At 46.6% G+C, this 24,075-nt stretch overlaps 1 protein-coding gene across 1 annotated transcript; it reads right to left on the minus strand.

Moving 5' to 3' along the window:
• Window positions 1–201: 201 nt before the first annotated feature.
• MAL2 (mal, T cell differentiation protein 2) lies at window positions 202–23,310 on the minus strand. The gene is made up of 4 exons (XM_081012928.1): window positions 23,150–23,310; window positions 18,993–19,163; window positions 9,389–9,577; window positions 202–2,439 (listed from the first exon to the last, which is right to left on the minus strand). The coding sequence occupies exons 1-4, from the start codon at window positions 23,282–23,284 to the stop codon at window positions 2,368–2,370; spliced, it is 567 nt and encodes a 188-aa protein (XP_080869054.1). The 5' UTR covers window positions 23,285–23,310; the 3' UTR covers window positions 202–2,367.
• Between the last annotated feature and the right edge of the window lie 765 nt (window positions 23,311–24,075).

The following is a 24,075-nucleotide window of genomic DNA, read 5'->3' on the forward strand; positions in this document are numbered from 1 at the left end:
CTTGTCTAGGCTGCCATGCCTAGACTGGATCCAGCCTGTTTCCTATCCAGAGCCCCTAATCCTCTACCAATTGCCTGTGTAGGCTGCATTTTCCCATTTCAACATTGGTTGCAGGCAGTGGCGATGCCTTCCTTTGGTTCGTGGTGTCTTGCAGCACAACAAAATGAGGCAATGCAAAGAAGTCAAACTGGAGATCTGGGCTCAGTTCCATTCACATGATCTTTAAGAAACTTTCATTAGAAGAAAGCGTAAATGCCACACTTACAGAAAGCATAAATGGGTTAAGAACTTGCCCATCCAGGTGAAATAGTGCAAACATTTATATTCAAGGAAGAAATCTGCACAACAGTTGACCACAAATATACATTTTTGCCCACACTGAGAACAATGCTTTAGAGGTGCTCTGCAATATAAATACATGATGCTGAAACAAAATTTGTCAATGCAAGAAGTTATTGGCTTTCAAAATCTAAAGCCGTTTCTGATAAGTGCAGGAGTCCACATTATAAATTAGATAATATGAGTTTAGACATTGGCACTTTCCAGATCTTGCCTCCAAAAGTTGGAAAGGGACTCCATATTGTTGCAGTAAGACACGCAGGACCAGGAGAAGTAAGAAATAAAATCCAAGTTTATACAGCCCACACAGAGTTGAAACAATATGCCTGTTTTGTGAGTGGATCATATGAACTACAGTGCTAATCAATACAGGTATGTATTTTAAAACTGAATATAACTATTTCCCTTGAAGAAACACAAATTGTTTCAAAAAGGAATTTTGATATACAATTTAAATTCAGAGCTGTAAAATATATTAATATTATCAGCCCAACAAATACCAGATAGAAAGAGCCCGACTTTTGAGATCTATATGGTTATTGAATTAGCTAGTTGTCATGATTTCAAATCCAACCAATTAATATTCCTGGCTTGCCTTTTTTAAAAAAGTACACTTTCATTCTCTGCTAATGTTAAAGCTTTGAGTATGTTGCTTACCTAACTCTTTCCTCTTAGGCAAGAAATTTTTTATCTAAAATGCCTTGAAGATTACAGGTGAAAGGTACAGTTTAAAAACTAAAACTAGATCCTTATATAAGGACTGAATGAATATTAAAAGACTCCCCCACCCACCCACCTTTCCATAAATTACTTTCTTTTTAAAGTAAAAAAAAAAAGGGGGGGGGGAATCAACTTTCTGAAAAAATATTACATTTACTGCCTGCATAGATATCAGTTCAAGAGCATTAGGAGAACCCACCTAGCATGCCTTCTGAGAAATTGTTAAATGATTTCAAGAGACTTCCACGGAAATCCCACATGGCGTTGGACAGATCTCTGGAATCCCAACGCCTCAGAATGGAGCTGCCAGTTCATGAAAAGAGAGCTAAAAGGGGCTCAGAGTGGTGGCACTTACAGATGTGAAGATCAAGGGAAACAGGGGAAAATTAATATGGGGTTGGATAAATTTCCTCCCTGGTTTTCCCACTGGAGAAACTGGAAATGTGGGGAAACATTGATAGAAAAGTTTACACCTTTTCTCTTTCAGAATGGTAAGCTATTTTTATACTGTTTTAGAGGAATACTACTGAAAACCTCCTAGACTCAAGATTCAAAGGCAGCAGTTTGACACTACCCAATGGCCTCGAGAATTGACTACAAAACCCAACTCGGGGACAAACCCAGGGAGTTGGTAGCCCTAGTCCAGCACAGTCCCCACTGCACCTTTTGCCAACCTACAGATGTTGTGGAATGACAATTGATAGGAGCGGGACCAAAACAACATCTGGACGGAACAAGGTTGCCAAAGGATGCCGCACTGAAATAAATGGAGGTTGTGTTTAGCTGCTGATGTTGGCAGGCCTGCGAACACAGTTAGCTTTCAGGCGGATGCTCGGCGGGTTATCGTTTCATAGCTGCCTCCCTGTGTTTGCGTGTGTGCGAGAGACACAGCCCGTCTGCAGAGATGTTTGCTTTTCTTGCAAGCAGATGTTTAGCACCAAAAAAAAAAAGTACGCAGTTGTCTGCCGACGATAACCCTATTCCATCACTCAGCTTTATAATACTATCTGTAGCAGAGGGTAACGCTCCCGGGAAATCAGTTAACATAAGCAACTGAAAACTGGAGAAATAAACAAGCAAGTTTCCCCCCACCCTTGTCCAAATATATATTATATATATATATTATATACACACATATATAATTATGACATAGACTTCTTGTGTATGTTTGTGTGTGTCAACATCTTAGAAAAATATAAATGTGTTCCAAGCATCCTTTGCAACTCCACAAGTAGTACATCATTTGATCATCGGAACAAGTACGCAAACGAGACGGGATGCCCTTTAGCTGCCTTGTCGCTTCTAGTGCTATAGCTTCCATCTTCGTAGAGCCAGGGTAGTGCTGCAGCCATAACACACAGTTGTTGCAAAGGCAAAGATCTGCAGAGGGAGGAAGAAAGCGCCAGGTGAGTTTTCCTGTAGAAAATTGGCTGTTCCACTAGATTTCAAATCCCTCTTCCCTCCCAATCAGAAACTCAGATATATGAGCTAATCATCACATGGCTCCTTAAATCGATGTTATGCTTGCCACAACGGAATGCCTAGGCACTTTTTTGCAGTGAGATTTATTATTATTACAGTCGTACATCGGATCTCAAATGCCTTGGCTCCCAAACAAATTGGCTTTCCGGAAGTGAGTGTTCCGGTTTTTGAACTATTTTTGGAAGCCGAATGTCTGACTTGGCTTCTGCGGCTTCCGATTGGCTGCAGGAGCTTCCTGCAGCCAATCAGAAGCCGTGCTTTGGTTTCCGAACGTTTTGGAAGTCGGAACGGACTTCCGGAACGGATTCCGCTTGACTTCCAAGGTACGACTGTATTATTATTATTATTCGTTTCATTTCTATGCCACTTGATATTTTAAAGAAAAAAAACCTCAAAGCGGTTTACAACACATTAAAACATCAAATAAAACAATCCAGAACAAAACAAATTCCAGCTACAAGAGAAATATTTCAGGTCCTTCTCTAACTGACTTTTCCCTTTCCCCATATTTAATTGCCTGCTTAATTTATACAGCTGCCTCATAGCATAAGTTCTTTAGGAAGCCAGTGTGATGCAGTCATTAGAGCAGGGGTAGGCAACCTAAGGCCCATGGGCCACAAGTGGCCCACGGAGGTCGTTTAACTGGCCCACGAGCCACCCCTGAACCAAGTCGCCCACTTGGTGAGTCCCCGCGCGCTGCGCTAAACCGGTGCAGCGCGGCGCGAGGACTCACTTCTGCAGTGCCGCAAATTGCGTCTGCGCATGCTCAGATGCTGAAAATCGCATCTGGAAATCGTGTCTGGGCAGATGCAGATGCCGGAAATTGCGGCCGCGAATGCATTTCAGCCCATGGAGGGATCTCTGCTGGAGTGAACCGGCCCAGGCGAGGTAAACCTTGCCGACACCTGCATTAGAGTGTTGGACTAAGACCTGGGAGATCCAGGTTCAAATCACCAATTCGGTTATGAAGCTCACTGGAGTCAGTCACAACCTCTTAACCTACCTCACAGGGTCATTGTAGGGATTAACTAAGGAGGGGAAGGGGGTGAACCACGTTCTCCTTGGAGAAAAAAGATGTTTTAAACAGAAAGTGGAGTGATGCAGAAATACTATTTGGCAGGACTCACTGTGGCTTTTTTTTTGGCCTGCAAGTCTGGGTTCTCCCTATAAATGAATACATACGAACACAAAGAGCAGTTCCTGCTGGATCAGGCGAGGACCCATTTAGTCCAGCATCCTGTTGGATGCTCATAGGAACCCCACAAGCAGAATCTGAGCAGATCAGCACTCTTTCCACCTGTGATGCCCACCAACTGGTATTTAGAGCTATACTGCCTCCGACAGGGGAGGGAAAACATCATGGTTAGCAGCCACTGCATGAGTCGGTCCTTCAACAAATACGCCTATGGGCTACTATTAAAATGAGGCTGCATTTTAAATTGTATTTTAACCCGTACAGTGGTACCTCGGGTTACATACGCTTCAGTTTACAGACTCCGCTAACCCAGAAATAGTACCTCAGTTTAAGAACTTTGCTTCAGGATGAGAACAGAAATCGCACGAAGGCAGCAGGAGGCCCCATTAGCTAAAGTGGTACCTCAGGTTAAGAACAGTTTCAGGTTAAGAACGGACCTCCAGAACGAATTAAGTTCTTAACCCGAGGTACCACTGTATTTCAATAAACTGTTCCCCGCCCCCCATTAGGTTTTTTTGTAATTTTATTGGTGTTAGCCGCCCTGAGCCCAGCTCTGGCAGGGGAGGGTGGTGTATAAATAAATAAATAAATTATTATTATTATTATTATTATTATTATTATTACTATTATTACTATTATTACTTTTAGTGACCCCAACATTGACCACAGTGGCTTGCCCACCTCAGTGGCAGAGCTTCATGCTCCGGCACTGGGGGGCAGAGAGCAGGTGGGGGCAGGGCTGGCGCGCGTCCTGGGGGCGGGGCGTGCTGCCCAGTGTGGGGGCAGGCAGCCACAATGGCACCCTACCAGGATCACGCTGCCGGGGGTGGTGCGCTCCCCCCTCACTCCTCTTCCTCCGCCAGTGGCCCACCTCCAAGCTTTAGGCAGGAGCCTGCTCTCTTCCAACCCCAACCTCCCATTTCCCCTCACCAAAAGGGCACTTAAAACATCATGACTTTAAAAGGAAATAATGGGAAGAGCAACACATTTTTAAAGACCTGCAAAACTGCTCCTGTTGGGTTGGTGGGATAGTAAAGTATTCCTCAGGTTTCACAAAGGAAAAGTGTGTGTGTGTGTGTGTGTGTGTGTGTGTGAGTGAGAGAGAGAGAGAAATCTTGCTGGGAGATTCCCTGCATAACATGTTCTTTGATCTACCTATTCATCAACGCCATTAAGGTGAGTCACCCTAAAATAATGTGGATGACATCAACTTTGGTTATATAAGTTTGGCATTAATTCTCAACCTGAAACCTCTCCAAGGGTTAAAGGGAAAACGTAATCCAGGTTTCTTTCTAACGTTGGGACTGTGCTCCATAGATTGCTTAATGGCTTTGATGTCTCCCTAATGCCTTGGTAATAAAGCAGATCTATCTGAGCCCCAGCCCCACCAAGTTCAAAGTGTATCCTTACGTAAGCATGCTTAACAATGCAACCCAGGTTTTGTTCTTATAAAAAGATAACTAATCCCTGATTGCGCATGATATTCGCCCCTTTTGGGTCACAAGGAACCAGGGCAGTGACTCAAGTGGGTGTCCAAGCAGACATTGAGGATTTAGCCTTACTTTGGCCACCTCATGAGAAGAGAAGACTCTCTGGAAAAGACCCTGATGTTGGGAAAAATGGAGGGCACAAGGAGAAGGGGATGACAAAGGGCGAGATGGTTGGACAGTGTTCTTGAAGCTACCAGCATGAGTTTGACCAAACTATGGGAGGCAGTGGAAGACAGGAGTGCCTGGCGTGCTCCGGTCACGAAGAGTCGGACACGACTAAATGACTAAACAACAACAACATACATTTTAGACAGGTTTAACTAGTCATGGATCCCTCCAAAGAATCTTGGGTGTTGTAGTCTGGTGAAATATTAGTATTCTCTAGTATGTCATTCTCAGAAACATTGCAACAGGAGTACTCTACACAGCACATTTCAGATGCTGTGGGATTTCAGATGTTGTGGGAAGTCCCAATGGCAAGGGATGATGGGAATTGTAGTCCAACAGAATCTGAAGGACGCCATGTTGGCTACCCCTGACTTACAGCTTTCAGGGTTTCCTGGAGAGGAGAAATGATTATTAATCTGCACTGTGTGTCCCCAGGGGTCCACCTTAGGGGTGGATTGAGGACTGGAGTCCTATAAAAGCCATAATGGGAGGGAGAAAGCTCAAGAGGACCCTTTGAAGAAACAGACAAAGAACAGGAGGAGAACCATGGATAGTCATGTGTCAGTGTTTGGATAGCCAGACATCACCAGAAATGGCCCATGTGTCAAGCATTAATGGGGAAGGGGGCCCAGGAAGCCTGGCTGGACATTAGAGAAATACTCCAGCCCTTCCCACAGCCTCTCAGGGGAAGGAGTGTGGCTCAGTGGAGAAACACATACTTTCCTCAGAGAAGGTCGCAGGTTTAATAGCTGGCACTTCCTGTTAAAGGGGTTGGGTTATAGGAAGCGGTGGGATAGATGCTGGAGGGTTGCTGCCTGTCTGAGCAAGCTGCATTGGGCTTGATGGGCTAAGACTATGAGCCAAAATAAGGCAGCTTCCTATGTAGCCAAGAGGGTCAGTCGCAACTCCTAAGGGGGCACAGCTCCTCTCCCTGCCCTGCCCCCAATTTAAGCACTGCAAAAGTGGCACAGGCAGCAGTAGTGAAGAGCAGTAGCTTGACCCATGGGGTCAGCTCAGCATCAATTCAGCTCCACATTATGGATTTCCTACTCACTCTTGCTCTGTTAACCTGTTTTGCAGCTTCGAAAACCACAGGCAAAACCACCAGGGTGTGGTGTTCTCTCTCTTTCTCTTTCCCTCCCTCCCTCTCATCCATAGCACTGACACTTGCCAAAAAAAAGCCTGGTCATCACTAGTCAAGGCTTCCCAAACAAGGAAGTGTCATAATCCTGACACTATACAGCAGGGACGCCCACTATTAAAAAAAAAACTGGCAGTGATCTACCCATTGTCATTGGAGGATAGACCAGAGTTGTTGAGCTTTTTTTTGAGAAGGCGGGTGGCGCTGTGGGTTAAACCACTGAGCCTAGGACTTGCCGACCAGAAGGTCGTGGTTCGAATCCCCACAATGCGGTGAGCTCCCGTTGCTCGGTCCCTGCTCCTGCCCCACCTAGCAGTTCGAAAGTTCGTCATAGTGCAAGTAGATAAATAGGTACCGCTCTGGCGGGAAGGTAAACGGTGTTTCTGTGTGCGGCTCTGGTTCGCCAGAAGCGGCTTAGTCATGCTGGCCACATGACCCGGAAGCTGTACGCCGGCTCCCTCGGCCAATAAAGTGAGATGAGCGCCGCAACCCCAGAGTCGGCCACGACTGGACCTAATGGTCAGGGCTCTCTTTACCCTTTACCTTTACCAAGGTTGTTTTAGGAAGCAAAAGTTGTTGAACTTTTTTGAGGGGGAGGGAGATCGACCTGGGGGGTGGCGATTGACCTGGGACACCCCCGTGATCTACCAGTAGATTGCGATCTACCTGTTGGAAATGCCTGCTATACAGCAACTAAGATTCTGACAGAGAGCAGAAAGAACCAGCTGCATCAGGAAAACCAGCAGTGCAAGCCATGGAGGGGTTGAAACCAGGTTTAGGCCTGGACTCCAAGTTTGAGCTGCAACCCCTCCAACCCGAGGCCTTCAAACTACCAGTGGCGGAGTGAGCTTTAACTGCGCCTAAAGCGCATGTGTGTGCCCAGGGAGGGGGACGCAAAGCAGAAGGAACCCGTTGCATGACATACCAGCTCTCACCGCCAGAGCGACACCAGGACTGTGCCACTTTGTGAAGCTTTGGAAAGCGGCCTGGAGAGGGCGGCCTGAAAAGAACGCCATGCGCCCCTTGCATGTGGCTTCGCCACGGAGGAGCTGGGATCGAAGGGCGCAAGGCTGTTACGTCCTTTTCGCTCCGCCCTCCCTGAGCCAGCTCTGCTTTGATCAGATTCCAGCCTCACAAGATAGAACAGGGGTGGCTCGGGAACAGGGGTGTGAGCAGCACCCCCCCCAAATGCACCTGGAAAATCGCCCTGGCAACCTCCCCCCACCTGCAAACCACCAGAGACACCAACCAATAAGTTGTTCTTCCCTGAGAAAGCTGCCCCTTGCACACTGAGCACCTCAAACTCCCTGATGCCTTCTCAGCAGGCGATGCTCAAGAGCGCTTTCCAATAATAATAATAATAATAATAATAATAATTTATTATTTATACCCCGCCCGTCTAGCTGGGTTTCCCCAGCCACTCTGGGCGGCTTCCAACAAAACACTAAAATACAATAACCTATTAAACATTAAAAGCTTCCCTAAACAGGGCTGCCTTCAGATGTCTTCTAAAAGTTTGTTAGTTATTTTTCTCTTTGACATCTGGGGGAGGGAGGGCATTCCACAGGGTGGGTGCCACTACCGAGAAGACCCTCTGCCTGGTTCCCTGTAACTTGGCTTCTCGCAGTGAGGGAACCGCCGGAAGGCCCTCAGCGCTGGACCTCAGTGTCCGGGCAGAATGATGGAGGTGGAGACGCTCCTTCAGGTATACTGGAGGCTCTCTACTTAAAGTGGGCAAAGCTTGGGTAGGGTACTCCCAGTGGAGTACAGGATCAGGTTGAAGGTGCTGGTTTTAACCTTTAAAGCCCTATACAGCCTAGGACCCTCGTACCTACGGGACCGCCTCTCCTGGTATGCCCCATGGAGGACCTTATGGTCTGCAAATAACAACATCCTAAAGATTCCGGGCCCCAGAGAGAACAGACTGGCCTCGACCAGAGCCAGGGCCTTTTTGGCTGTGGCCCTGGCCTGGTGGAACACTCTCTCACAAGAGACTAGGGCCCTGGGGGATTTGACATCTTTCCACAGGGCCTGCCGGGCCTTTGGTCAGGGTTCAGTCTGACTCATTTTCTCCTTGTATAAGAACAAGCACGAAGGAGGTTCCCAGCCCGCTCACAGGTGCTTATAATATCAGTGGAAAACAGTTGGTAACCGCCTTCAGTTTTAACCTGAAGATTGCCACTTGTCCAGTTTTAATTTTAATTTGTTTGAATTAATTGTGGGATGTATCTTAATTTATTGATCGCTTGTTTTTATGCATTGCCTTACTTGTATGATGTTAGCCACTCTAAGCCCGGCTTTGGCTGGGGAGGGTGGGATATAAATAAAAATTATTATTATTATTATTATTATTATTATTATTATTATTATTCCGGCCTGAAAAAGATTAAATGTGGGCCTCCCCAGGGAAACCTCCAGGACAAAGAAGTAACTGCTCGGACACAGAGCTTTAAAGCGTGGACCACTGTCTAGGAACACAACACAAAAGGAAGCCTGAGTAAGCCCTCAAGGCATTGCAGTACAGTGGTACCTCGGGTTACAGACGCTTCAGGTTACAGACTCTGCTAACCCAGAAATAGCACCTTGGGTTAAGAACTTTGATTCAGGATGAGAACAGAAATTGCGGTGCAGCGGCAGCGGGAGGCCCCGTTAGCTAAAGTGGTGCTTCAAGTGAAGAACAGTTTCAGGTTAAGAACGGACCTCTGGAACAAATTAAGTTCTTAACCCGAGGTACCACTGTATCCCATCAGAGCCCTCTCATGGTCAGGAGAGGAAGACAGGTCCAAAGGAGAGAGAAGAGGAGGGAGAAACTTGTCCCCTCTCCCTTTAAGGATGCGCCTTTATAATACTTACGGCAGCTGCGATGCTCAAGTTGTATTCGTGTTCACTTAGAAGCTTCTCAAAGCTAGTGGTACTGACGTTCCTGGTGGTGTCGAAATTGACGGTGTACTTCACCGGGTGAGAATGCAAAGAGGTGGTTGCCGCTTGCAGTAGAAAGGTCCCAAAATAGCAGACAAAGACACCTGCGTGGTAAATGAAATCCTGAAAAGGAACAAAAATAAAAATAAAGAGTCGGTTTGAGCGGAACAATAAAATAAAAGCAGGATTAATATTTGTTATTAAATTTATACCCCACCTCTGCTCCACAGAGCTCAAGGCAGAGGCATGTGCATCTCGATTTTATCCTCACAACCTCTGAAAGGCTGAAAGACAAGGACTGGCCCAAGGTCACCCAGTGAGCTTCAGGACTTGAGCCTGCCAGGTCCTAGTTAGACACTCTAACCACTACTCCACACAGCCTTTCTCTTTTGGAGCAGGCAGGGCACCACACGTGGGTTTTTCCTTTCTGCAGTAGGCTAATTCCTACCTACCCACCCCCACTCTGTATGCTCCATCTAGGGAGACAAGAGGCATTATACACACACCTCAGTATTTTCCTGGGAAATACTGAAATTACAGAAGACATCCTGGCTTCTGATTGGATGGCAGAATGTCCCAATTTCTCCCTCTCCAGCACTGCCACCACTGAGTTCAGGGAGATCTTTCAGAGCTGTGCTCTCGCATGAGCCTGCTGAGTTGAATGGAAGCACAGCACCGAAAAGACGCATTTCCTGATTTTCATCAGAAGAATATTGGAGGGTATGTTATGTTCAAGGACACAACTCAGCCAAGCAAATACACTTGGAGGTCCAGTGAGGGCTGTGGCCTGGGGAGAATTCTAAGGGCCAGAGACAGCAGCCTAGAGGGCCATCTTCGGTGGAAAAAATACAGTCATGGAACCAAGAAATTACACAAAACAAAACAAAAGAATTGCTGTGAAAATCCCTGAAACGAGATGTAATCAACTATAGAATTGAATTAAATAACAAAAATAACAAAAAATTAAGGAAAAATTAACCTAGAATTAAACAAAGACTTTATGAGATTGTTGTTGTTGTTGTTTAGTCGTTTAGTCGTGTCCGACTCTTCGTGACCCCATGGACCAGAGCACGCCAGGCACTTCTGTCCTCCACTGCCTCCCACAGTTTGATCAAACTCATGCTGGTAGCTTCAAGAACACCATCCAACCATCTCATTCTCTGTCGTCCCCTTCTCCTTGTGCCCTCCATCTTTCCCAACATCAGGGTCTTTTCCAGGGAGTCTTCTCTTCTCATGAGGTGGCCAAAGTATTGGAGCCTCAGCTTCACGATCTGTCCTTCCAGTGAGCACTCAGGGCTGATTTCCTTCAGAATGGAGAGGTTTGATCTTCTTGCAGTCCATGGGACTCTCAAGAGTCTCCTCCAGCACCATAATTCAAAAGCATCAATTCTTCGGCGATCAGCCTTCTTTATGGTCCAGCTCTCACTTCCATACATCACTACTGGGAAAACCATGGCTTTTACTATACAGACCTTTGTTGGCAAGGTGATGTCTCTGCTTTTTAAGATGTTGTCTAGGTTTGCCATCGCCTTTCTCCCAAGGAGCAGGCGTCTTTTAATTTCGTGACTGCTGTCACCATCTGCAGTGATCATGGAGCCCAAGAAAGTAAAATCTCTCACTGCCTCCATTTCTTCCCCTTCTATTTGCCAGGAGGTGATGGGCCCAGTGGCCATGATCTTCGTTTTTTTGATGTTGAGCTTCAGACCATATTTTGCGCTCTCCTCTTTCACCCTCATTAAAAGGTTCTTTAATTCCTCTTCACTTTCTGCCATCAAGGTTGTGTCATCTGCATATCTGAGGTTGTTGATATTTCTTCCAGCAATCTTAATTCCGGCTTGGGATTCATCCAGCCCAGCCTTTCGCATGATGAATTCTGCATATAAGTTAAATAAGCAGGGAGACAATATACAGCCTTGCCGTACTCCTTTCCCAATTTTGAACCAATCAGTTGTTCCATATCCAGTTCTAACTGTAGCTTCTTGTCCCACGTAGATATTTCTCAGGAGACAGATGAGGTGATCAGGCACTCCCATTTCTTTAAGAACTTGCCATAGTTTGCTGTGGTCGACACAGTCAAAGGCTTTTGCATAGTCAATGAAGCAGAAGTAGATGTCTTTCTGGAACTCTCTAGCTTTCTCCATAATCCAGCGCATGTTTGCAATTTGGTCTCTGGTTCCTCTGCCTCTTCTAAATCCAGCTTGCACTTCTGGGAGTTCTCGGTCCACATACTGCTTGAGCCTTCCTTGTAGAATTTTAAGCATAACCTTGCTAGCATGTGAAATGAGTGAAATTGTGCGGTAGTTGGTGCATTCTTTGGCACTGCCTTTCTTTGGGATTGGGATGTAGACTGATCTTCTCCAATCCTCTGGCCACTGCTGAGTTTTCCAAACTTGCTGGCATATTGAGTGTAGCACCTTAACAGCATCATCTTTTAAAATTTTAAACAGTTCAGCTGGAATACCATCACTTCCACTGGCCTTGTTATTTGCAGTGCTTTCTAAGGCCCATTTGACTTCACTTTCCAGGATGTCTGGCTCAAGGTCAGCAACCACACTACCTGGGGTGTACGAAACATCCATATCTTTCTGGTATAATTCCTCTGTGTATTCTTGCCACCTTTTCTTGATGTCTTCTGCTTCAGTTAGGTCTTTACCACTTTTGTCCTTTATTATGGTAATCTTTGTACGAAATGTTCCTTTCATATTTCCGATTTTCTTGAACAGATCTCTGGTTCTTCCCATTCTGTTGTTTTCCTCTATTTCTTTGCATTGCTCGTTTAAGAAGGCCTTCTTGTCTCTCCTTGCTATTCTTTGGAAATCTGCATTCAATTTCCTGTATCTTTCACTATCTCCCTCGCATTTTGCTTGCCTTCTCTCCCCCGCTATTTGTAAGGCCTCGTTGGACAGCCACTTTGCTTTCTTGCATTTCTTTTCCATTGGGATGGTTTTAGTTGCTGCCTCCTGTATAATGTTGCGAGCCTCCACCCATAGTTCTTCAGGCACTCTGTCCACCAAATCTAAATCCTTAAACCTGTTCCTCACTTCCACTGTGTATTCATAAGGGATTTGATTTAGATTGTATCTTACCGGCCCAGTGGTTTTTCCTACTTTCTTCAGTTTAAGCTTGAATTTTGCTATAAGAAGCTGATGATCTGAGCCACAGTCAGCTCCAGGTCTTGTTTTTGCTGACTGTATAGAGCTTCTCCATCTTTGGCTGCAGAGAATATAATCAATCTGATTTCGATGTTGCCCATCTGGTGATGTCCATGTGTAGAGTCGTCTCTTGTGTTGTTGGAAAAGCGTGTTTGTGATGACCAGCTTGTTCTCTTGACAGAACTCTATTAGCCTTTGCCCTGCTTCATTTCGATCTCCAAGGCCAAACTTGCCAGTTGTTCCTTTTATCTCTTGATTCCCTACTTTAGCATTCCAATCCCCTATAATGAGAAGAACATCCTTCTTTGGTGTCACTTCTATAAGGTCTTGTAAGTCTTCATAGAATTGGTCAATTTCAGTTTCTTCAGCACCAGTAGTTGGTGCATAAACTTGGATTACTGTGATGTTAAAAGGTCTGCCTTGGATTCATATCGAGATCATTCTATCATTTTTGAGACTGCATCCCAGTACAGCTTTCGCCACTCTTTTGTTGACTATGAGGACTTTATGAGATGCCGGCTACAAAACTTGTTTCACTGAACCAATCAGTTTCCTCAGAAGGAAATAAAGAATTTTATTAACCTGAAATGATTTTAAGTGATTTCAAACAAACTCAAGAGCAGGGCTGAAACACTTCCTTGAGTTTACAAAAAAGGTATAAAAACCTCAATGACGTTTTAAACATAGCCCTATTTATGAGAACATTGTAAACCTTAAATGATTTTAAATGATTTTCAGCAAACTAAAGAGCAGGGCTGAAACGCTTCCCTGAGTTTACAAAAACGGTTTTTAGAAACACTTACAAAGGAATAAGAGATAAGCTGTTTAGGTTTCAAACAAACTCAAACTTTTGGCCCACAGACCCAAAGTTTCCCAACCTTGATTTATGTGGTAGAAACAAAACAGGAATGAACTCAGGGCCTAACCCTGTGTTACAGGGGATGTTGACTGCTGTCAGCCAATGTTCCTTTGGCAACCTTTTGCAAAAGGAAAAATGGGATGTCGCTGTGCTTAGGGTTTTGGTAGTTACTCACTCCTGCAGCAGCTGCCAAACAATATTGTCGGGAAATGCCAAATGTGTCCCGCATACTCCCCCCCCCCCCACCAGGGAAAAAATCAGATCAGGGATGGTGTAGGCTGGCAGATTTCCTCCTAACATTTAGCAAACTCCTCAGGTTTGCTTCTTTAGTTTCTCTCATATGAGTGAACAGCTGCTGTTCAACCCTGCAGAGATAAAGTGATGTGTACTGCATTTGAGGCAGTTGGAAGGAGAGTGTGGCAAGATTTGTGGTTCCAGTGAGTGGAAACGCAGGCTGTGTGTGTGTGTGTGTGTGTGTAAATATGTACATAATGTGCCTCTGTGTGAAATCTCACAGAGAACCACTGCAATATCCTCTTTGAATATAAGGCCTTCCCTTCTCACACAGGCACCCACGCCGTCCAACATATAAAAGGGCATTCTCCTGGAGTACGATAGATGAAGCCACAAGGCAATTCACAGAAATTCAATTACTGTTCCTGTCTTAGGAACACACAAGGGAACCAGGATCCTTTGAGGAAACAAGCAGCACAATAAGCAGTTTGTAGTGACCATGGACTAAGGACCACCATTCATCTCCTAGGCCTTCAGATGTCTGCTGGGCAACACCTTTGCTCAAACTTCTGGCCGAAGAAGGGACCACATACATCCCGTATGAGTAGCCCAGTGTGTGCAGGTCTTTGTGGGTGTTTTCAGAAGGTAAATGATCTCATTTCCTCTACCCGCCTGGAACTTCCTCTGCCCCTTGGCAAGCAGTACAATAAAGTTCTCTGTCACTAGTAGAAGGACGGAAACCTTTGCCAGAGGGAAAGGCATGTTTTTGTTTTTTAAAGATTTTGGGGGTCCAAATTCAATAACCCACACCATTATTTGGACACAGACAAAACCAGAAAACCACTGGAACAGAAGTGACAAAATGAGGACCTACCCATTCCAAAAGGGTGTTGCATTGTGGGACAATTAAAATGGCAGCCATGCCAGCAAGCCCACTACTTCTTTCTCTTGTTGCCCTCGACACCTCTGGATCACACCCACTAGCTTCCCTATGCCACTCAGCTGTCTTGCCCCTCACAACTGCTATTCAGGGGCAGAGGAAGGGGTATGTGGCGGGTGTGGGCCGCCCCAGGTGTGACCAGGGGTGACAAATGGCGGACGCCACTCACCATGGGGCCTGTAGCACGCCCGAGCCATGCATCTCCCCCGGGAGAGACACGGTGGCTTGGGGGCACGCAGGCTCCGCATTGCCCAAACAGTCCGCCCGCTGCCTCCCCCCCCCCCAGCTGTAGGGCGACTGAGTGGGAGGAGGCAGGCAGACTCTGGAGGCCCTGCGGTGTGCCCCACCCCTATGGGCGGCTCGCCCCGCCCCTGGGCGCGCCACCCCAGGCGCCCGAGCGGCTTCCTCCACCGCTGCTGCTACCTCCTCCACTCTGTAACGGAAACAAGGAATCCCAGGTGGAATTTGCACATGTACAAAAAAAATTCTGAAAATGCTTTTTTGTGCATTTCATAAAAAATACATTGATTTTTCCATACGGCTCACCATTGACCACCGAGTGTAACATTGGATATTGCACTTAAAACGTTTTATTTGCAGCTGTATAGCTGAGTCCCCAGACTGCCAGACATTTTGCCCCATTCCCTTATTTATTCCAGTTGCACCACTGAAGAGTCTCCATACTAGGACAGACTCTACTGACAGCTCCAAACTTCAGAGAGAACAGCTCCCTCACCAGGATTGGCTCCCACTTCAGTGAAGCCACACTAAAGGAAATGTAAGGTAAAGGTACCCCTGACCGTTAGGTCCAGTTGCGGATGACTCTGGGGTTGCGCACTCATCTCGCTCTATAGGCTGAGGGAGCCGACGTTTGTCCACAGACAGCTTCCGGGTCATGTAGCCAGCATGACTAAGCCGCTTCTGGTGAACCAGAGCAGTGCACGGAAACGCCGTTTACCTTCCTGCCAGAGCGGTACCTATTTATCTACTTGCACTTTGACATGCTTTTGAACTGCTAGGTTGGCAGAAACAGGGACCGAGCAACTGGAGCTCATCCCGTCGCGGGGATTTGAACCACCGACCTTCTGATCGGCAAGTCCATGGCACTGCTGACTGGGGTGTGTTGTGCAGGCGAAGCCATGGGCCTTTCTTGTTTGCTGTGCAAGCAAGGAAAGGATGAATGCAAACATACATGGAGGTGTTTGTGGCTTTCCAGATCAAAAGTGCTTTCAGAGTGCTCCCACTCTGCGCACACACAACAGACAAAGAGATGAATATAATGCCACAACAACACCGAAGGAACACCCAGATAAACCACAAGGGTTCCATCTCTGCAGGCATGGCGTAAACATTGAGGAGTAGGTGTTGACAAGCCTATCCCCAGCTGAAATTTGCTTCCATTGAAACTAATGGAATTGTTCACTCCCGGGAGTGATAAAATTTCTAAGTGCTTTGATTTGGGTCTGAAAGGTTTACAATCTCTCCAGTGGCCCTGTAGCATAGTGCGGTCTTGAAAGCTGCTAGTTTGCACAGCCTTCACAGAGTTTCTGGGTTGCCGCCCATATTAGTCCTACTCTGAGTAGACTCACTGGAATGAATGACCATGAAGTAGACACTTTCAATAACTTGCCTGGGTCTGCTCTGAGCAGGAGCAGCATTGTAGACAATCCAGTGTCCACAATACTTCAAGAGCAACACTATGTGCCCTCCAGATGGTAGAACCGTAGAACTGTAGAGTCTGAAGGCACTCCTAGAATCATTTTGTCCAGTGATGGCCAAACTTGGCCCTCCAGCTGTTTTGGGACTACAACTCCCATCATCCCTAGCTAACAGAACCAGTGGTCAGGGATGATGGGAATTGTAGTCCCAAAACAGATGTGGAGGGCCACGTTTGGCCATCGCTGATTTAGACCAACCCCCTGCAAAGGAGGAATCTCAGCTAAAGCATCCATAATAGATGACCATCCAACCTCTGCTTGAAAAGCTCCATGTTACTTGACTCCAGCTCTCATCATCTCCCAGCTCGTGGTCAGGGATGAAGGGCATTACGGATGCAACATCTGGAGAACATCACCCTGGCTACCCATCAGGAGGGTTTGACTTCCTTAAGAGCAAAACATTTTTGTGGACTTGATCAGATGACATAAAACTGCATCAGAAGCTAATTTCTGTCCACCCTTGTTCCAGAATATTAGCGTCCCAAGCAATCATGCTCACAGCCATAGTAATATAGCCTTCCCCAAAACTGGGTCTCCAGATGTTTTTGGACCACAACTCCCATCACCCCCAGCCAGTATAGGCAATGGTCTGGGATGATGGGAGTTGTAACCCAACAATGTCTGAGGACGCAGGAAGGCTGCTTTAAGTCTTCCTGGACATCCACTAGCCAGCCAAACGCATGTATGTTCATCACTCCCTTATGGCAGCATCAAGTTATGACTTGCATAAGTATGAATGAATCATCACAGAACAATCCCCACGGGGAGGAGAAGCCATACCACTCCGTGTCATTTCAAATGCACTTTTCCCAGTTGAGAGAGTTCACACATTCAGCAAAGAGCCATGATGTGATAAGTGATGAACTCACACTTGTGAATCAGCGGTGATGTGCAGTTTACAGGAAATTTTGAATTGGAATATGGTAATTCGCACTGTAAAATTTTCACTTTGAAAGGGTGGTTTCATCCCCTGATGACCTAGAAGAGAGGTAGCCAATGTTGTGCCCTTCGTACGTTGTTTGACTACTAGAAGCGATCTAACGTAGCATGTTTACTTTACTTGTGCTCAGTAAACAAAGCTAAAAGCTCTGAAACGGCCAAGACTGGCCAAACACTGTATCTGCAACTGACATCTATTCGTTACTGATGAATTTATGAAATGGAAAATGTTCTGCCCCGCGTAACTGCTAATTAGTCGTGAAAGATGCACAACTTTTCCTCCTAATAAAGCAGAGATTTACAAAATGCTAGTGGGAAAGTGTGGCTGTCACATTGTCACCTTGGAGCTATTTGCATGCATAATAATAAACTAAATTGTTTCAGCATTAATTTACGCATTGGTTGAAGAAATCAGGCACTCTAAGATGGGAGGAGAGTCTTTTTTCCAATGTTGCAGTAGAGGCTTTAATAAAAAAGGCATGTCCCCCGCCCTCTCACACAAGAATGGATACCTCTCTTAAAAATTGAAGTTTATCATCCACCATCATCATCATTATCATCATCATTTTTAATTTGTATACCGTCTTTCTATCTTACAATACTCAAGGTGGCTTACAAGCTGAAGAAAGAAAAAATGTACATCTTATAACAATCTAATGCAATACAAAAATGTGATAATAAAACATAACTTTAAAATAGGTAACCGATATAAAAAAGTAACATTCAACAATCATTAGAATAGTATTAAATAATAATATCCATGGCTTTGGGAGGTACTTATACAAAAGAAAACATCTATATCTATACCTCTAAGTCTATGTCTATATCTATCTGCTTTGATTTAACTGGAGGGACATTTTAAGTAAATTCTGATTGCTCCTATACATTACTGCTGCAATGCTATGCATCCATTACTTGGGAGTGAAAACATACAAAATATTGAGCTGTAAATGTTAAGAGCCCTAGGGGGACTAAAAGGTAGGTAAAGGACCCCTGGACAGTTAAGCCCAGTCAAAGGCGACCATTGGGTATGGTGCTCATCTTGCTTCAGGCCGAGAGAGCTGGCATTTGTCCACAGACAGCTTTCTGGGTCATGTGGTCAGCATAACTAAACCGCTTCTGGCACAATGGAACACCATGACGGAAGCCATAGCGCACAGAAACACCGTTTACCTTCCCACCACAGTGGTACCTATTTATCTACTTGCACTGGCATGCTTTCGCACTGCAAGGTTGGCAGAAGCTGGGACAGAGCAACGGGAGCTCACCCCATCACGGGGATTTGAACCGCTGACCTTCTGATCGGCAAGCTCAAGAAACTCAGTGGTTTAGACCACTCTCTCTCCTGTGGGATCCCAGGACCTGGGAGAACAAGGTTCAAAACTTACTGAGTGGCCGTGGGCCACTCTCTGCTTCTTATCCTAGCCTACCCCACAGGGATGTCGTAAAATGCAGAGAGGGGTGAACCACGCAGAGAGGGGTGAACCTTCAGTTCCTTGGACAAAAGGTGGGGTTGAAATCAAATAAATAAAATGTGTTTTTTCTAGCTTTGTTGTTTTGTACCTGCTAACAAACTTGAGACTGCATCTGCAAATTGGGTCCAACTTTCCAGAGAATGTTACAGCCCCTGAAAACACTATTAACTGATTTCTATTTAATAATAACAACAACAAAGTGCTGCCTTTTAAATGCTTACCAAACGGTTCCAATCAATTGCGATTCTTTCTCTGTAACTGAAGAGGAAAACGCAGAGGAAGGAGATGGAGGTGAAGCAAGCCGTCACCGACACAAACATCACCCAGCCCTGCAGCAGCGGCAGAGGGACGTGGGTGGCGGATACTAAAATCCAGACAAGTGCTCCGAACAGCTGAGAACACAAAAGGAAAACACAAAACAAAAGAAGGTCTTAAAACCGAAACGTATGTGCACAATAATCACACTGTATTTACAAAATATGTGTCGTCCCGGACTTCAGAAAGTCACCGTTTGCCAGAAGTGAGGCTTCCCTCACTTCCTGGAGCATTGCCACTCCATTCTGAATATAGGAAGCAATAGCCAGACAACTGATGTGGGCAGCACATGCCATGCACCAGCTTCAAGGCTTTTGTGTTGATAGACAGAGCCCTGAACGATTTGGGCCCAGGATACCTAAGCCCAAGATTTGCCCCCTCAAAAATCCACGCCTGGAGCCATGGGCCCTCTGGCACTCCCCAACCACCCACTAATCCTCTGGTTTATGGTGGATCCAGTACTCTCCTGGCCAGGGATCAAATGACACAGACTGCAGGGTGGTCGTTCTCAGCCCCTTCCGAAGGGCAAAGCAAACGCTTGGAAGAGGAAACAGGGAGTACTTTGTAGGACTAAGTCAAAACGAAACGGCTCGGTTTTTTTGCTAGCGCTTCTGCACACCCTGAAAAGCACACCTTTCCCCCTGTGATTTTTTTTCCAGGGAAGGCAGGAAAGGGTGCAGCAGTGCATTGGGTGTGCATGAGAAGAAATGTCCCTGTTGCCAAGGCAACTGGACCAATGATCCTTGTCATGCTGTGAGAGGAATCACTGCATCCTGCCAGGGAGCCTTGCCTTGGCTGCCTCAGCAACGGAGATACGCTCGTGGGCTACGTGGAGTTGGGGTGTCATCGTGCTCGCTGTGTGATAGCTGATTGGTTGGAGAAAAGAGCGGAGCTGAAGGAGCAGCAGGGAAGGGGGAACCCGCCAGCTGCAAAGAAGGTAGGGCATTTTGGTGAACCATTTCCACCAAGAACACTTTTGCAGGCAGAAATTAAGCGCAAACCCGTTGTATTACATACTTCTATCTCTCTATTCCTCCAGGGAGCTCAAGGAGACATTCGCAGGGTTCTCAGACAGTCTCCCATTCAGGTACTAACCGCACCTGTTTAATTTCAGCCAAACTGTGTGCTCCTTCTGTCCATACTTGCTGTATGTCAGAACTGTCCTGGGTTTGTTAGGCCTTGTAATAAACTTCTTAATGGTAAGAGCAGCTTCCCAATTATTTAGGAAGCTGGTGGGCTGTACCTCACTATAGGTCTTCAAGCCATCAGTCAGGGATGCCCCAGATCTGTTTTTCTTGTGTTGAGCAGGGGGTGGAAGTAGATGGTTTTTGAGAACCATTTCAATTCCATGGCTCTATGACCAGGTGCGGGGGAACCTTTGGCTCTCTGGCTGTTGCTGAACAACTCCCATCATCCCTGGTCAGTGCTGTCAAGAGCTGTTGGGAGTTGTAGTTCAGCACTGCCTGGAGGGCCAAGGGTTCTCTACACTGCAGTAGTCCATGATCTTGCTTGGATAATTCACTAACTCCGCCACCTATCTGCATGATCCTGTGCTCCTGTTTTACGCCTTCTGTCTAACTTGGGCTCTGCAAGGCGTTCGCTTCCCAGTCGCTAAATATTTATGACCCTACTAAGCAAACAAGGAGGGAATTTACTTTCGATCTCAAAGAGGGAAACACTGTTCTGCTCTTAATCACTTGCTTATTCTGGAAAACTCTAGGCACATACAAGATAATCCTATGCATGTTTACTTGGGAGTAGGTCCCAGCGCATTCAATGGGGCTTACACCCAGGTTATTTGCATAGGAATTTGCAGCTTTGGATTTCAAGCAGGCAATCTTGCTCCATATCCCTGCATCTCTACCAAGAGAGAGCAACACAAAAGTTAATTGATTTCACAATTGCTCCCTGTCTCTAAGGAGTTACAAATCTGGAGTGCAAGAGACAACCGTCCACACAAACAACGTATGGATCGCTTCAGTATAGTCTAGATGTACTTTATTTACTTGTGAACCAGCAAGCGTTTTAATGTTTTTTTAATTCCTACAGCAAACAATTAGCATGCAAACTTGTACAGGAAACATGAATTTTAAAGAGAAGGGAGAGAACAGATTGAAATCCATTACTGAAATTATTTGTGTATGAGCAGCGGTGGGAGAGAGTTCAATGAATCTACCCTACAATTAAATGGCAGGTTTTAAGAGAGGGAAGCCTGTGACTGGATTTCCAGTTTGGCTTGTTAGGCAAATGGTATATGATGTCCATTTTGTGAATCACATTCTGGATTTAAAGCGCCTTCATGGGCTACCATTAAACTCCTTTGGGGGGGGGCAGTGTTTGTCTTTAGCAGGTCCAGGGATGTGGGTAACAGGGAGTGGAAGCATCGTGGAGCTGAGCGCATGAGGAAGAGTGAAGTTCAGGAAGGCGCATGCATGATCCCGAGAAATAATGAGAGCAGGTGAGAATAGTAGGGAGAGGTGTTCCTGTAATGTGGGTGTGTCTGCGGAAGGTGTAGCAGACTGGGTACATCCACACAGGTGAGAATAAGAAAATAAACAAGGTTGCCAACCCGGTTTTTTGGCTGGGCTCCTATGGATTTTAACAGCTGCATAGAAGGAAGAAAATTTTCTCGTTGCTGCAGGAAATGCCACTCTTGATTTTTTGCATGCCGTTACAGGAACTGTGCCAGAGGAACTCTGAAACTAAACCTGGCTTAGCAGTGTCTATGATAGCACAGAATAGGTCTGGAGAACCTGTGGACCACCTGTGGATTTCCATCGTCCTCAGCCACTAGCTATCCTGGCTAGGGCTAAGTCCAACCACATTTGGGCAGGCAGAGTTCGCTATCCATGGTACAAGAAGGTTGCAATCTGTAGTTGCGATGAGCCACACCCAAGACTGGCTGTCACCACACATTCTGCGGCTGCTTTGACAACAAGCCAGTTAACCTTGAATGGAACGGGTGTATGAACTGGTCAGGATGAGAGCGTTGCGGTGGAGGGATGCGACACCTGCTGAAATTTCCTCTTCTATGGAGTGCCCTGTCTCTTTTGCATCTGGCCACCTTGGGAAGGCTGGATGGGGGTGGGGAAGGGGGAGATTTGTGGGGAAGGGCCATAGCTCAGAAGCAGAGCTTTGGATGCATGCATAATGTCAGAGGTTAAGGTCTTGGCTCCTGGTTAAAAGATCTCTGACTTTTACTTTGAGACCCTGGGAAGCTGCTGCTATTCAGACAGCGTGGGGCTTATACAGGCAAGGCAGGAAGCTTTTAACTAAGATGGCATGGGTCCAAGCAAGACGTGTAGGGTTGGGAAGAGAAATAAGTATTAAGTGAGCAATTAAGGGGGCTCTAGGAATGAAGCCGTGTCGCATGATTTAAACCCATAACTGGCCCTAATGCAGCTATCATTTCAAAGACCAAGTAAACATGGAACATTGATTGAAGACTATATAATTTTTTAAAAAATCCAAATCAAGGAGGAAATGTGAAAAGCTGTAGCTAGGAAAGATTTGAGGGAATAGATAAACACAATTCTAAGAAGTGGTTAGGGAATCTCATGACTAACAGCTGTGTTTGGTAAGCGGCAATCGAACAGGTACACCTTTCACCCTGGTGTCAGTTTAGATCTCTCTCTCTCTCTCTCTCTCTCTCTCTCTCTCACACACACACACACACACACACACAAACACACACATATTCCACCTTTCTTCCATGGAAGAACTCAAGGTGGGGATCCATCTTGCTGAATTCCAGCAAACTATGTGCCCTGGTTTGAGAGGCGAAGAGGGGCAGGTGTGGGACAGACATGTCACCTGGTGGATTTTTGCTAGGGAAGTTCTAGGAAGAGAAAAAACATGCATGGGAAACCTATATTTTTCAACCAATGTTAAAAACTGCAACTGGTGGTGGTTGTTTTTTTTAGCGCCCAGCGAGGCAACACAACTGCATAAAAACCCCTCCGGCACAATCATGGCAGAGAGATCCCGGAGTGCTTTCTTTCTGCCTCCCACTTGTTGCTGCCGCCCCGATCGCCTCTCGTCCCACCCGCGCTCCCCCACTTACGATCTCCAGGCAGATGAAGGCCCCCGAGTAGGTGCGCAGGATCTCCAAGCCGGAGGGCAGGGTGATGCGCGGCGGCGGGTAGTAGGCGGTGGCGTTGGGGGGCGGCGGCATGGCGCCCCCTCGGGAGGAGATCATGGTTCCTCCGGGGTAGGTGGGGGGGGGGGTCCCAGAGCAGGGATCGAGCGATCGGGCGAGAGGGAGGGAGGGAGAGAGAGAGAGAGAGGCAGCAGAAGCGGCGGCGGCGGCAGCAGGAGCCCCTGACGTGGCCGCGGCCAGGTAGGGAAGGAAGAAGGAGGGACCAGAAAGGGAAGCGCGGAGGCGCAGGTGGCGGGCCGGGAGAGTGTACTCGCTGGGCGCCGCCCCGCTGATCGCCCGCCCCCTTTCGCCGATCGCCGACGCGGCCTTGGCGCCCACCTTCCCGCGTCCGGTGCCGAGCTAGAGGGGGCTCCGTCTTGATCAAGACGACGCAAACACACATGTGCGCGCATGCACACGCACACGCCTCTTTAATCAGGGCAAAGCGTGTGCTCGGCGCTGTACAGGCTGACACAGACTTGGCCTGCGTCAATCTTGGCCGACTTTAAGCACCGAGTCCTTTTTAAGGGGTTTTTTTTTCTGGTGGGGGCATCCCTGGTGCCCGATTTGTGTTTGGGGGAAGGCTAGGAAAGAAGGAAGGAAACAGAACTTTGCACTTTGCACACGCTCAGGAGCATAGGAAACTGAGTCGCACAGTTGTCCCGTCTAGCTCTGCATTGGCCACATTGAGTGGCAACAGGAATCTCCAGGATTTCAGGCGCGGATCTCTCCCAGTCCATTCCGGAGAACGCACCCGGAACTTTACACATGCAAAGCTGATGCTAAGGCCCCCTTTTAAAAAGCATTGTGCACCCTTGTTTGGGAGTGATACCCGTTGAACTCGATGGGGG

The sequence above is a fragment of the Podarcis pityusensis genome (genome assembly GCF_964106645.2).
Source record: "Podarcis pityusensis genome assembly, chromosome: 7".
Lineage (NCBI taxonomy): Eukaryota > Metazoa > Chordata > Lepidosauria > Squamata > Lacertidae > Podarcis > Podarcis pityusensis.